The sequence below is a fragment of the Mixophyes fleayi genome, chromosome 4 (genome assembly GCF_038048845.1).
Source record: "Mixophyes fleayi isolate aMixFle1 chromosome 4, aMixFle1.hap1, whole genome shotgun sequence".
Taxonomy (NCBI): domain Eukaryota; kingdom Metazoa; phylum Chordata; class Amphibia; order Anura; family Limnodynastidae; genus Mixophyes; species Mixophyes fleayi.
Window position 1 is genome coordinate 96,813,605 of NC_134405.1, and position 13,580 is coordinate 96,827,184.

A 13,580-nucleotide genomic window follows, 5' to 3' on the forward strand; every position below is an offset into this window, starting at 1 on the left:
AGTTCAATCCTTATTCATGCGATAAGGATTGATAACTATTTTTCATTTTTGCCGATGATTGATAAATGTGCTCCTAAAAACACACATGTGATGATTAGTTGCTATAGGCAAAACCACCATTTTTCTTTGCACCACTTTTGATAACTGATTCCCCTCTATGTACTTTTGAAACGACGTTTTTTTGTTGTTGTTTCTTTTTCATATTTTTCGCGCTCAGATAACAGCATCATGCAACATCTGGTACCACCACTAGATGTCACCCACACCGCACGATCTTCCATGGGATGCTTGCCACTCACAACATGGCGTCTTGACGCTGCGCTTCATCACGTTGTTTTGGAATTGCGATTGTCGCCGTCACCGTCTCCAAGGCAACAAGTAAACAAAGCGGCGTTTCCCTAGCAGCTGTAGCCCACAGCGCAGCGAGGAGCAGGCGGTACCGCGCAGTCAGCATGAGCGTCCGAACCTTCAACCCGTCTGTGCGAGTCGGGAATTGGAATGAGGATGTGGCCCTAGACGAGGTGAGTAATCAGTTATCTGTAATGTTATTTATATAGGTAGCACATAAACTGGTTATAACATAAGAGGATAAATGCCTTTTCTCTAACGAAAATGGAAGTTTCACTGGATTTTGGTCTTTTTCTATTTATCAAAGCCCCTAGGTCCTTAAGGACTTTTTTTTGTAATATTTGTTTTTTATATTGTTTACTATTTTTATGTAAATTATTTTTTTATTAAAATCGATAAGTGTCATATGCAATCTGCAAAAAGCATTATACAGCAAAAATATCTAAGTTATCATTTTTAATTATTAAAAAGTTGAAGAGAAAAAAAAAAGATATAAAGAAGAGGGAAAACTTAGAAAAGGGGAGGAAATAAAGTTATTTCTGTGCGCCTGTTGTAGGGCAAAAGTCAAAAAGACTTTTTTAACAATTTTTCTAAAAAATAAATATATATATTTTAGGGAAACTGTAAGCTTCCAGTTCCAGTGTGCATGCACAAACCGCCATGCCAGTTCAGGCTTGTGCAATTTGACATTAGACTCACCTGGCGCGTGGTAAGACTCCCTACTGCTGATGCCCAGTGTCACTGGGGTGCTGAGCATTACTCAGCTGCCCCAGTAGCATTTTTTGATAAGGAGCAGTAGAAAATCTTTACAGAGCTTGATAAATGGACCCCAAAGTGACATATGCTTGATTGTTGCTTAATCTATACATATAAATAAAGTGCTTTGTATTCGCCAATGGAGCATCAGATCAAGTTATGTAAACAATGTAATGTCATGACAAAAACAAAATAATCTTTTTTTCCAAATATTGTCAATATATGTCATTTTTTTTCTCTAGGATCTTTTGAAAGACTTCTTAGAGAAAAGAGAAAAGGGTGAACTCCTATTGCAAAAATCAAGGAATCTCAAAAAAAATATTTTAAAGACGGTAAGCAGTGATTTGAGGTATAGTACAGTTATGCCTTATTTTATATTATATACTGTCATTTGTTAGACATTATCCTGAAGCAATACACACACAAAAATGTATGTAGGACTCACTGTGCACATCTCATAGAAAGCAAATAGTGTGTGGATACATGATTGAATGTGTTACATTACATTACAACAAGGGGATTCTTTTATCCAGAGAAAGGACCTGACTTCAGGTGCATGTCACAATATTATTGTGACATAACAATATGTTGTTTCTTTTACTGTTTACTGGAAGCAGTCAGAATAAGAAATCAGCAGAATCAAGGTGGTTTTCCAATATATAGCTTCTGTATCCTTCATGTTCATATACAGTTAGAGGACCAAAAAAATGGAAACACCTTGGTAAATGAGGGACACCAAGCATATTGAAAGCGGCTCTTTCTACACCAGATAACATCCCTTCACGGTCAGGATATTTTGTAACAACGCTGGAATTACCAGGTTGCCTCTAATCATGGCTGCCATGGTTGCATGAGGAGACTTTAATCAACTTTGAAAGAGGGGTCATTGTTGGGGCACGTTTGGTGTGAATTTCAGTGACAAAGATAGCTCGAATTGCTAATGTTTCTCAAGCAGTGGTGACTAAGGTGATGTCAGCATGTAACTCCGAGGGGAAAACACCATCCACAAAAAGGCTGCAGTGGGGAGGAGGGGGGTGTGGGTGACCCAGGATTGGCACATCCAGATTCTCAAACTGGCAGGCAAAACTGGCAAGCAACTGCAGATCAATTGACTTTCATCAATTGAGGTTTATTGGGAGCGCCAAATCTAAAAGTTTGGATCTAACAAATCTTTCAAGATACACAATCAGTGTTCAAGTAAACAAAATGTTACATTATCAGCAACGTTTTACACTTGTCTGCTTGTTTGAGTATTCTGCTGATTTTCCTAGTGAAACAACATTAACATATCTGGTATTAAAGAACATACTTAAAATACTTATTTACAAAGAACTCTGGGTCTGATTCATTAAGGCACGTAAATTGAACGCATGTAAATCGGGTATATGCACTTTTATATTCAACTACAAGTAGATCTGAAGAATCGTCTCTTGTTGAATACAGGTCTAGGTGCGCTCTGCTCTGATAGACACAATACACTGCAGGATACGTCCAATACATATGTGGAATAAAAAAGTCCTAGGAGAATGCACAGAAAAAATCAATTAATGTCACCTATTAATAATATAGTCATTGATGACAAAACATTTTAAAGAAAAGGTTTTTTTTTCCATTTGTTTCCCCATGAAATATATTTATTAATTTATTTACTTACTTATGTTATTGATGTCTACTGTACATGCAGTTGCTTTTGAGTTCAAACACATGTTCTAGCATACATACGGCACCAGCATCACTATCACTCGGCACCTACACCTGCCCTGTAGCTGGTGCACGTGGTACGACATCTAAGGTTCTTGTGATTATTTCATTGATAATAAGATACACTATGCAGTCTCCACCAGGTTTGTGCAGAGTGGTTATAATATATATATTATAATAATAATGGTTATAATATATTTTATATATCCAGGTACACTACCTTTATGACACATCCCCAGTAACATACAGCAGACAGTCCCTGCAATCAGTTGCACCCTGATTCAACTTGTATCATCTTACTTTATAATGCAGTCTCCATTCTGTTCAGCAGATAGCAGATGCTCCATAATTCAAGAGCATGTTCATTGGATAGTTCATGTCATGTGCTCCCGGCTCCTTCCTGCTTTATTGTTACAGCTTGTAACACTTGTTTAAAATGCCTGCTGATATGTTATTACAGATAGGTGTCTCTTTCTTTGATTAGCGATATTGTTTTAATCTATTACTGAAATGATATTGTGTGGCCCTTTAAAATGTTAGAGGGCTGCACCATGCGGACCGTGAAGTGTATCAGGTTGCCCATCACTGTCTTGGCCCCCCATTGTCTTTTTATTGAGTATGTCATGGACCTGAGGTGATAATGCCATAAGAAAGACAGCGTTAATAAAGGCTGGTGCTGGTATTTACTTGATCTTTGCTTGGGATCTAAGGGTATTGGGACCGACTGGATTTGATCATGAATCTGCTCTAGACAACCACCTCCATTTCGTCATATCATTTTGTAATGTCTTTCCTATTGTAACATCTTTCTTGAAACATATTGATGTATAGACTTTACTTGCCAACTTTTAGGATCTTCCCTCCAGAAACCTAGAGGGGAGATCCTGGTGTAGAGTCTGGGGTCATGGCTGTGCGGAATGCATCATTAGGCACCGCCCCCCATTGCCCACTGCGTGATTTGCAGGATAATATAGCCAGGAGTGGGGCTAGAATGACGCAATTAGCTATGAAATGCGTCATTAGACCCCACCCCCACTCACTTCACATGAGAAGTGGGCTACATGTGGGAAGTAGCAGTCCAGGAGACCTCCTACAAATTCAGGAGTCTCCTGGACACTCCGGGAGTGTAGGCAGCTATACTATAGACTATTCATTATAATGACCCCCTTTCCTTAAACGGTCTCTGAAAGCAAACCAGTACATGAGGTCCAGTAACTTGATTTGTATGTTTGTTTGCTTTACTTTTGGAACCCTGTATACATGAATATATGTCTTTATTTCTACATCAGGCAGAGCTTTCCATTTCCAAGGATGGGCTTCTTCACTTTGGAGATGTGGTCATGCTGCTTAATCCTGAGAATAGTGAGCAGTCATTGAGTAACCCATCCCCGGTATGTGGTAACTATACCCTGTCTGTAAACCCGGAGGAAAGTGGAGGGCATTCGAAGAACCACCTGACGGCACCATGTGGGGTCAGTGCCAGCAGCAATGTGAAACCATGTGGCAGAAATGCTTTTGTGATCACAAGGTATGTGTCATGTCCCCCGCTAGCAGAGTTTATAGTAAATGTAGGCTGTAAGCAATGTTCATACTTTTACCTACTACCAATATAGGCTTTCTAGATATTATTTATGTTCTAGTAATTACTAAGTCCTAACATTAAATGATCTCAGAGAAGCAGTTGTTGCTGCTCATCAATCATCATTATACAGTGAGAAAGATTATTTACAAATGGAAAACACTGATGACTGTTGCATACCTTGCTAGATGTGGGCATCCCAGCGAGTTCACCCGTAGATCAGACTGTATAATGAAAAAAAATATAAATATATAAAGAAATCAGAAAGACCCCAAAACACAGTAATTGTTAGAGTTTCTACCACCAGAAAAAGACTGAATAAACCAAAGCTAAACTGCCATAGCAGCAGCTACAGGACCCACAGCTGGAGGGGCGCTTCCATTATTTGTTATTGGATGATTTCTTCGGCATCGAAGGGGCACGTGTGTGAGGGGGTTTCGCGAAAGCCGTCCTTGACTCCACCAAACTAGATGAAGGAGACGGAGGAAGTATTGAAGCATTATGTGTGAAATTACTGACGCTAAGCCACCAAATTGCAAATAGGTACTTCAGCCCTGAGGTGATGTTGGTGACAAGACAGGGTGGTGGGGAGTTCTTGGGTCACTTGGGTAATGGCCAGGTCCCTTGTGGGCCATTGTAAAATTTTGCCATGGAGTCCACCAATGTCTAATTACACTCCTGTCAACTAGTATCTGTCCAAATAAAACCAAAAACATTGCGGTATGATTTAGGTAATATGGAACCATGTTCTCTGGACAGATGAGACCAAAGTGGACTTGTTTGGTCTTAGTGCACAACACTGTGCTTGGCGAAAACCAAAACAGTTTATCGACACAACAATCTCTTACCACAAACCAGCCACTGTGAAGGAGGTGTGATGATTTTGGTTCGTTTTGCAGCCACAGGACCTTGATGTAAATGCCCTCAAATATCCAATGAGCAGATGTAATCTTTTAAGGAGAAGTTGGTCAAAAATCCTCTAATATAATGCATGAGACTGAACACGCATGGAAAACAAGTTATTACTGCCAAAGATGGTTCCACAAGCTACTGAATCATGCGGTATGGTTTTTTCATGTTGGCTTATTTTTTTTAATAAATACTGACCTAGTCACATGGGATTCAAACAACAGCACTTTCTTCTCTGCTTGTCCAGGTCAGAATTGACCACCAATATCCAGTGGTCAAGGTATTTCAGTTGCCTGAGAGAGCTTCATGCTCTATGTAGATGGAATTAGCAAATGGCCTAGTCCTGTACCACAGTCATGGATGTTGTAGAAAATAATCTAATATAATGGTCACCTAAAAAGTCAAGCTAAAACCTAATAACATGGTTTAAAAGTATAGTACATTGATTGCTCCTTTTCATTCCACTATATTTTTACAAGTACTGTAAAGTTAGGTAACTGGAACATGAAACAATGTAAGGCACATAGCCACTGGTACTGTGACACATACAGGTTACCTCATACTTGCACACTCTGCCGTATCCCAAATTTCGGGTAGGTCTGCTGGACTCCTGGGAAAGCAGGTCATTCTCCCGCATCTTGCCCACTTCCTAGTGAAGTGGACAGGATGAGAGCCTCCACGACGTGATTTGTGGTGAATCGCGTCATTTTGGTCCTGATCCCCGTGGCAACATGGCATTGCGTGGCGGGGTGGGGCCAGAATGATGCTATTTGCGGAGCCCCGTCCCCCTCTGCCCTCTGTCCTCACACTTTACCTTCCCTCCGGGATCCCCCAGATGGGAAGAGTGAAAGAGTAAAAAGTTGGTAAGTACGGGATACCTGTCCTATTGGTTTGGATGTGCTTATTTAAAATATTTGAATAAAAAACATGTTTGCTTTAGCTCATAAACCAGCTTATGTAAAGTGACTGTGCACATTTGTATTGGGTCACAGTGTGGACGGCAGTGAGGAGGGAGAACCTCTGCATTATGGACAGAATTTTGCCTTGAGGACGACGGATGATTTCATGGGTCATGTAAGTGAATATGCCGCATATACCTGTATATATATTTTATTTATTCCAAATTATCCAAATAAGAAGCAATATTAGTTGTTTTGCTAATTATTTTTCTGTACAAAAAACTAGTGATAAATATAATAATCACCTTTGTATGGCAGAGGCTGTATTGTTCATGACCATTTTTCTAAAGTTGTTGCCAGAACTGTCCTCCAGACCCTAGTGTCAGAAATTGCTTTATAGAAGGGGAATTCCAGGCACCCGTATCTCACACCCATCCATCTGCCTGCCTATGGAAACATTAGTGTAGTCCCGGAACATGTACATTTTAATAGGCCATAGGAAAAAACTTAGAGTAGATAAACCCATTTGTAGTCTTTTTCTGCCTTTTCACAACACAAAAAAAATCACACAGCCTATAAATGGAAGGCCTGCTGATGATTTTGACTTGATATGTTTATTACAATACATTTAAGCAATGCTATGTTCCCAACCACAGTCTGCAAGCCCCCTACCCCCTAAGTGCATTTAAGGATATCCATGTTTGAGTACAGTCCCTCGGTCAGTTTCATTTGCCAATCTGTACTGAAACATGGATATCCTTAAAACCTGGTCAGTTAGCAAGTCTTGATCTCTAGAACTGGGAACCACTTTGTTTAGTGAATTTATTTCTTCTGAAGAAGAATCCAGTGATCATTGTTTGCAGCAGGTGAAAATCTATTTTGCATTTTTTGCATTTTAGTGCTGGACTTTGATCCATTCTTTCGTGCCGCACTGTGTCTCATTCAGTGCTGCCCTGTATCCCCCAACTCATTGCCCAAACACCTAGTGATTCCAGCAAAGGATACACTAAAACAGAGACATTTCAATGGCTGCAATAATGTCACTGGCCGGCGCGTGTGATTGTGTATGTCACTGTGGCTGCAAAACAGGCCTCTGAGTGGTCTCTCTCCATATGTCGGCTGTTTAGTGTTGGCAGCAGTAGCACTGTCAGCACAGTGTAACGCTGAGCGGGCATAGTGAGGGAGGTGTAATTCACCCCTACAAATAGGAAAGACAGCTGCACCTTTCCTCTGCCAAGATGCTGTATCCCACTCAAAAATCACAGCGTGAAGGATTAAACTATATTAATACTGTATATTAATTGGTTCACTGTGACATGTTATAAATAGATACATAAGCTATCAGGTAATACCAGCACATGCACATTTACCCCAATGTTAAAAAAATGTATATACTTATTGTCTATAATGTTTTTCTTTTCAGTTATATCTGACAAGTGACCAAAAAACATTTCTTAAATGCAGTAAGAAGTCTCATTTGCAAGAGGTCAGTTTAACAGATCAAGCCTCATATCAGGTCTGCTGGCAGACTGTTTATTTGGATCCACAGTTTAGATTAGAATATGAAGGATTACCTGTGCCGGTACGTATGGAATTCTTTACAGTCCCAGTAGCTTCCGCAGCTTGGTGTATCCTAGGAATAATGACTATACAAGCATATTAGACATACATAATACACAAATAAGTTATGGAAATATAACTACAATGCAAAACAAGCCAATAATACAGCATGATAGTTATATAGAGAATACAACAGTATGATTTACATTGTTTTATTCAAAACTGCCAGTAGAGGGAGCACTTTTTCCACGAACAGTACATCGATAGCAAAGGGCAGATTCCAGATCTGCGCTATGCAGTGTTAAATTAATGATTCATTAACTTTTAATTACTTTAATGTTGTCTAGGAGGTCAGTATATTGTTGTTTTGTAAAATCATCAAGTTAGGATATAGCATACATTTCTTAAATTATAATTGTATTAAGCAATGTAATCAGTGCACTGAACAACCACCCACATAGCATTTATTGTAAACAAATGATATCAAACAGGTGCTCTCCATAATTGATGCACTAGAATTGTAATAAAGAAACACTGGAAGGATGCTGCTACATATAGGGATGTTCCAAATTCTCTTTATTACATGTATTAAAAACAATCAATAGAAAGACTGTAATTAAAATATGTGAAGCATGAGAGGAGATTGGCATTAGTATCAGGCTCAAAAGTGCAAACAACAATAATTGCTGTAGGAGGTCAATATTGACTCTCAATAACAGAACATCGGACCACATGCACTTATTTTTGATATTGTGTATATTTTGAGATAAGAAATTGTTATTTCTGAGACCAGTTTAGAAAATTAGTTGTTTCTGTTTTAACCTTTCTAAAGCAAATGTCTATTTCTGATGTATATATCTGATACAATGAGCCTTTCTGGATGGAAGCCTTTTGTGTATTGTGATGTGGGAAAATGGCTTGTTTAAGTTTGTGATGTTCTGTGGGAATGTGTATTCTGAAGAAAGACCCAAAGACCCCATATGTTAATTGGGTCTTTTGATGTGTAAGGTTTCGCTTGAAGACACGAAGGTTTAATTTAAAACGTGCTGCTAGATTTCCTGCGTCTAAAACAAAGATGCGGGACATCACAGCATTTCTAGAATTTCACAGATAAGTGTAAATATTGTTGGCCTTGCAATTCATGTAAATCTATGTTTTGGTAAACGGTACATCCTGATTCTAAAAATAGCCTGTGTCCAAATCTGTATAAAATGCACTGACTTGAACACTGAAATGTATCATTCTGATGTTTCATCTGACCTAACCACTGATACCTTTAATCAGTGGAACTGTCCTTGTCAGGACACTTGAGCAATAAACATCACTCTGCTTCAAAGACCTGCTTGACAGCTTCTTCAATATTGCTGTTTGGACCCAAGGTTTCCATTACCACCGCTCTGCCTGCTATCCATGCAGCTCTGGTCGGTGTGATAGGCCAGGGAAGATCCATCCACAGCAACCCTGATCCATAGTAAGAGGTCCGGAGTTACCAGCCCAAGTGTACCAGCACAGGACTACTCTAGCAGTGACAGTTACCCAGAAGGAACATGGTTCTGAGCGCCATAAAGGAGCTCAGTGGTGGCAGCATTGTAAGCCCCTCCTACTGCGGAAAGAGGGCGCATTTGGAATAACATAAGGGAACAGTGGCAAAGTAAGCCCAGTCGTTTCCCAGCAACAACAGACAGCAGCATAGGCGGTCCATCCTGTCACACAGTGTATTGTTATTTGTTAGCAGAGTGTTCACAATTTTTAAGACCTTGACAAAGGGCCATATTTTTTATTAATTCAACTCTTACTATCTTACGATAAGATGGAATATATCTATTTAGATAACTGGAGTTACTTGGACACAAGTAATGGTAACTTGGCAGAAATTGGTAGATCTTATTGTTGTCAGGAGGATTAGACCCACATTTATGTAATACCATTTTGGTTATCTCTATAGAAGTACGTTTAGTCCTTTGTAGTGGAGAAAATGTTAATAATTGAACAAACAAACACTAATGAAAATCACTTTGTAATTACAGGCAAATACCAAACTTCTTATTGTTCACAGCAAAACACATCGATGTTTAGCTGTTCTCAGGAAATATGTCCTTTGGTAAGTAATATCAGTATAATTGTCCTCAGTAATGATACTTTGTACTTGATAGCCACAATGAACAATGAAGCCTACTGATTACCTGAGCACTCTTTCTGTTTTTCTTTTAATCCAAAATGTGATTATTTATTTTTCCACCTTGTGATAACAAGATAGTACTAACCTCTTAGTTCTGTCACTGTACACCTGCTTTGGCAGTATTGCTGTAATCTTACTTGTTCTTTTTTGGTACAATATTGGCACAGACAACTGCCAATTGTATAATTAAATGAGATTATTATTTGCTTTTTATATCCAGAATAACAACATTGTAACGTAAATCCAGGCCCGGCGCTCCCATTAGGCAAGGTTAGGCAATTGCCTAGGGCGCCGGGCTCTGCAGGGCGCCTCGAAATTAAAAAAAAAATGACTATGGTCATTTAAAATGGAAATCTACGGGGAGGAGAGGAGGGAAGGGGCTATGAATCTTACCTGCATGAAGCTGCTCCTCTCTGCTCTGTCTCCTCCCCTCCGCTCACTGACAGTGACAGGCCGTGATGATGATGTCATCATCACGGCCCGATAGTGTCTGTGAGGGGAGGGGAGAAGACAGAGCAGAGAGGAGCAGCTTTATGCAGATAAGTTAAAGAAAAACATGGGGAGCTGAGGGGTGGGAAGCGCAGCGCCAATTTTGACAGGGGGGCGCCGATTTTTAAAGGGGGGGGGGCGCCGATTTTCACACTGTGCCTAGGGCGCCAAGGACCCTAGCACCGGCGCTGCGTAAATCATATAACAGTATTACTTATGTTTTCTACTTCAGCTAAATTTAAACGTTTCTACAAAGAGCTTGTGTAGAGCCTGATGGGCATTTCACCCACTTCAGAAATTATTAACTATATACACCGATCAACCACAACATTTGACAAGTGAAGGGGATAACATTATCTTGTTACAGTGGCACCTGGTAAGGGGTGTGATATATTAGGCAGCAAGTGAACAGTCAGTTCTTGAAGTTGATGTGTTGGAAGCAGGAAAAGTGGGCAAGTGTATGGATCTGAGCGACTTTGACAAGGACCAAAATGTGATGGCTAGATGACTGGGTCAGAGCATCTCCAAGACGGCAGGTCTTGTGGGGTGTTCCTGGTATACATTGGTTAGTATCTAGCAAAGTGGTCCAAAAAGACAACCAGTGAACCGGCGACAGGGTCATGGGCGCCCGAGGCTCATTGGTGCCCGTGGGGAGTGAATGCTAGCCTGTCTGGTCCAATTGCACAAAAGAGCTACTGTAGCACATAAAGTTAATGCTGGCTATGAGAGAAAAGTGTCAGAACACACAGTGCATTGCAGCTTGCTGTGTAGTCGCAGACCGGTCAGAGAGCCCATGCTGACCCCTGTCCACTACCGAAAGTGCTTACAATTAACACGTGAGCGTAAGAACCATGGAGCAAAGGAAGAAGGTGGCCTGGTCTAATGAATCACATTTTATTTTACATCATGTGGACGGCCGGGTGTGTGTGCGTCGTTTACCTGGGTAAGAGATAATATGCCCTGCCACAATGCAAAAATTGTTCAAGAATGGCTTGAGAGACATGACAAAGAGTTCAAAGTGTTGACTTGGCCTCCAAATTCCCCAGATCTCAGTCCAATTGAGCATCTGTGGGATGTGCTGAAAAAAATAAGTCCGAGCCATGGAGGCTTTACCTTGGACTTAAAGGATATTTTGCTAACGTCTTGGTGCAGATACCACAGGACAACTTCAGAGGTCTTGTGAAGTCCATGCCTCGACAGATCAGAGCTGTTTTGGCGGCACGAGGAGAACCTATACAATATTAGGCGGGTGGTTTTAATGTCGTGGCTGATCAGTGTATATTACCCTGCATGTGTCCACACAACGGAAGCCTGGCTGTTTCAACATGAAGCTGGGAACTGCGCACCCTTGTGCGTATGGGGCTGTAAGCAGGGCCGCCAAAAGGAATTTCAGGCAACATCTTGGGGCCCCTTCCATAGCTACAAAAAGACCACATCAGGTTGGTGGCTCCTCCAACTACACAGGCTGGCCATTGCCCCCCTTCACCCTCCGCGCCCCTAACTGAAAAATAAAAAGCGTGGATGGAGAGGTCTCCGGCATGCTGATGTTCTCAAAGACGTCTCACCATTTCTAAATACCTAAATGTATATGGGGAACTATTTCCATATACAGATGGAGAACATTTAGTAGAAATATTTGGGAGATTAACTATAGATAAAAATGTTTAGGGTAAGTTCTTCTAATTAGAGTGAGGACTCTGGGGGTGTTGTATACATTCATATAATAACTTTCAAACTCCTCTGTTATAGATTTAGGGTTGTAAGTAAGGTGACCAGAGGTTTTGATAGTTTGTTATAAACGGGTAGTGTTCTTAGCTCTTGTTTTTCTGTTTGTTAGAATATTTTTTGCTTTGTCTAATCCAGCGCTGTATGTTCTGAGATAATGAGGTTTAATTCTGCTCCAACGATCCTACAAGATTTTTGGGTTAGTGGATGTTATAGAACTGATCATTCGCACTGTCTGGACAGATGCAGTGTGTATAGCCAGGTTTTTCCAGTATTTATTATAGAGTAATTTTCTTCGGACTTCTGACTCCTCGGTAGTGTCATCTTTAATTCACAATTTTTGCTGTGTTACATTAAATTGACAGTTTAAGGAATCTAATAAACACATTCACTATGTATAATATTGAATGCGGAGTCTAAATCCCAAGACCACTGTCGGTAATAGTGCATAGAAAAAACGTTATTACGGTAATTTTCTTGCTCGATTTCAGCTCGCAGCTCCCTGCGAGCTGAAATCCAGCTACCTACTACCGTAATAACGTGGCGGGATTTCCGAAGAATTGAATATGCCCCTATTAATCCCAGGGACATGTTTGAAACAAGACTGAATTCTGGTCACATTTAATGCAGCAGTCTACAGCCACCTCATATTTATTCTGGTCTCTCTGATTTTCAGGACATTATTTGGCAAGGAATGTGAAATGACTGCCCACACGTACTTAAATGGGCACAAAGTTGAAGAAAATGAAAATCATTGGATTATAGTTACTGGAAACCCAAGTGATGACATAAACACTATGTTTGATAGACCCAAACCACCCAGCGAAGACATGAATGAAAGTAAAGTCCATTAAGTCTCTGCAGAGATACCACATTCTACATTGATGTTAATGTGATTTACTAAATTCTGTTCACATCACAGTAATAAAACAAACACCTTTTGTTTCTTCAGAGGATTTTTTCACCCTTCAGTCTATCCAATAAAAGTCCAGAATATACTTTAGCGTCTGAGCATTATTTAATCCAAGGCTGTCCAGCTAGCAGCCAACAGCCTAATGTGACCCTAAAAGGTTTGTTGTGACTCTGACAACCTCCATAGAATTGATGTCATGACATCATTTCTTTTAATAGTATTTTATACTTTAACAGAGAGATATGAAAATTATTAGGGATTGTGGAGGGCAAATCCAAGACCATGAGACGATGATAATATTTCTTCTAGAATTTTGGATGGATCAGTAAATTTAAGACATAATGTAGCTGGTGAGGAAAATGGAATGGTTTAGTAAACAACTAAACTTTGTCATCTATTGTAAACTTCTGACTATCGGCAAACTGTTCCTTTATTTTAAGAGACGTGAATTAAATTCTCTTTGATCTGTCTAGATTTGTGAAAGGTGCTCAGGTAAGCAACTGCTTCTGATGTTTCAGAAGA

The 13,580-nt window shown here is 40.1% G+C and overlaps 1 protein-coding gene across 1 annotated transcript; it reads left to right on the forward strand.

Moving 5' to 3' along the window:
• The first annotated feature begins 219 nt into the window (after window positions 1-219).
• On the forward strand, window positions 220-13,143 carry CFAP161 (cilia and flagella associated protein 161). The gene is made up of 7 exons (XM_075207797.1): window positions 220-521; window positions 1,347-1,436; window positions 4,095-4,333; window positions 6,286-6,367; window positions 7,616-7,774; window positions 9,780-9,853; window positions 12,822-13,143. Exons 1-7 carry the CDS (start codon window positions 453-455, stop codon window positions 12,997-12,999), a joined length of 891 nt encoding a protein of 296 aa, XP_075063898.1. The 5' UTR covers window positions 220-452; the 3' UTR covers window positions 13,000-13,143.
• Window positions 13,144-13,580: the final 437 nt, after the last annotated feature.